Raw genomic sequence first — 675 nt, 5'->3', positions numbered from 1 at the left:
CCCGAAGACAGTTGGGAACGCGAATTGGAAGAAGACGAGTACGAGGTGGAACGGATCGCAGGTGTGCGCTCGAGCAAGAAGACGCGGTACGGTCGTACACGACGTGAATACCTGTTCTTTTGGAAGGCCACGACGAACCGTCATGAGTCGACGAGCTCGACCTCAATTGTGGAGCATTGCTAAGAGACTTCGACCGGGGACGGACAGATCGCAACCGGTTTGAGGCGATACAGTCGCATGAGGAGTGAGTGGTGGAACATCTGCGGTGGGTTTGGCCACCGCGGAGAAGTGAGAGGAAGAAGGATCTGCAGGAAGGCTGCAGATTTCAAGGCGGAGGTGGTGTATGTCGTGTGTGATTGGATTGAGAAGCACAAGTTTCTTAATCGGGTTCTGGGTTTGGCCACCGCGGAGAAGTGAGAGGAAGAAGGATCTGCAGGAAGGCTGCAGATTTCAAGGAGGAGGTGGTGCATATGGAGTGACGTAGGCCTGAATAGGCCGGAAAACCCAGGCAACATACCCTCAAGAGTCCTGAAAGAAATGGAAGAAGATATGCATGGATTAAGCCGGATTAGATCGGACGGAACCTTCTCGACGGGAGCAAAAACCTACAAGCTGCTAGCCTACCCATAACGGCAACACGCGATCAGGAGGAGGAGGACAAGAACTTACCGCGCA

General features: G+C 53.6%; 1 protein-coding gene across 1 annotated transcript; it reads left to right on the top strand.

Annotated features, from left to right (window-relative positions):
- Positions 1 to 12: 12 nt before the first annotated feature.
- On the top strand, positions 13 to 183 carry PPTG_21199 (hypothetical protein; the record flags this gene model as incomplete). Its single annotated transcript, XM_008896452.1, has 1 exon — positions 13 to 183. A coding segment is annotated over one exon (171 nt), but the record flags the coding sequence as incomplete, so codon positions are not given.
- Between the last annotated feature and the right edge of the window lie 492 nt (positions 184 to 675).

The sequence above is a fragment of the Phytophthora parasitica genome (genome assembly GCF_000247585.1).
Source record: "Phytophthora parasitica INRA-310 unplaced genomic scaffold supercont2.4, whole genome shotgun sequence".
Classification (NCBI taxonomy): Eukaryota; Oomycota; class Peronosporomycetes; order Peronosporales; family Peronosporaceae; genus Phytophthora; species Phytophthora nicotianae.
This window is presented reverse-complemented; position numbering and strand designations above follow the sequence as displayed.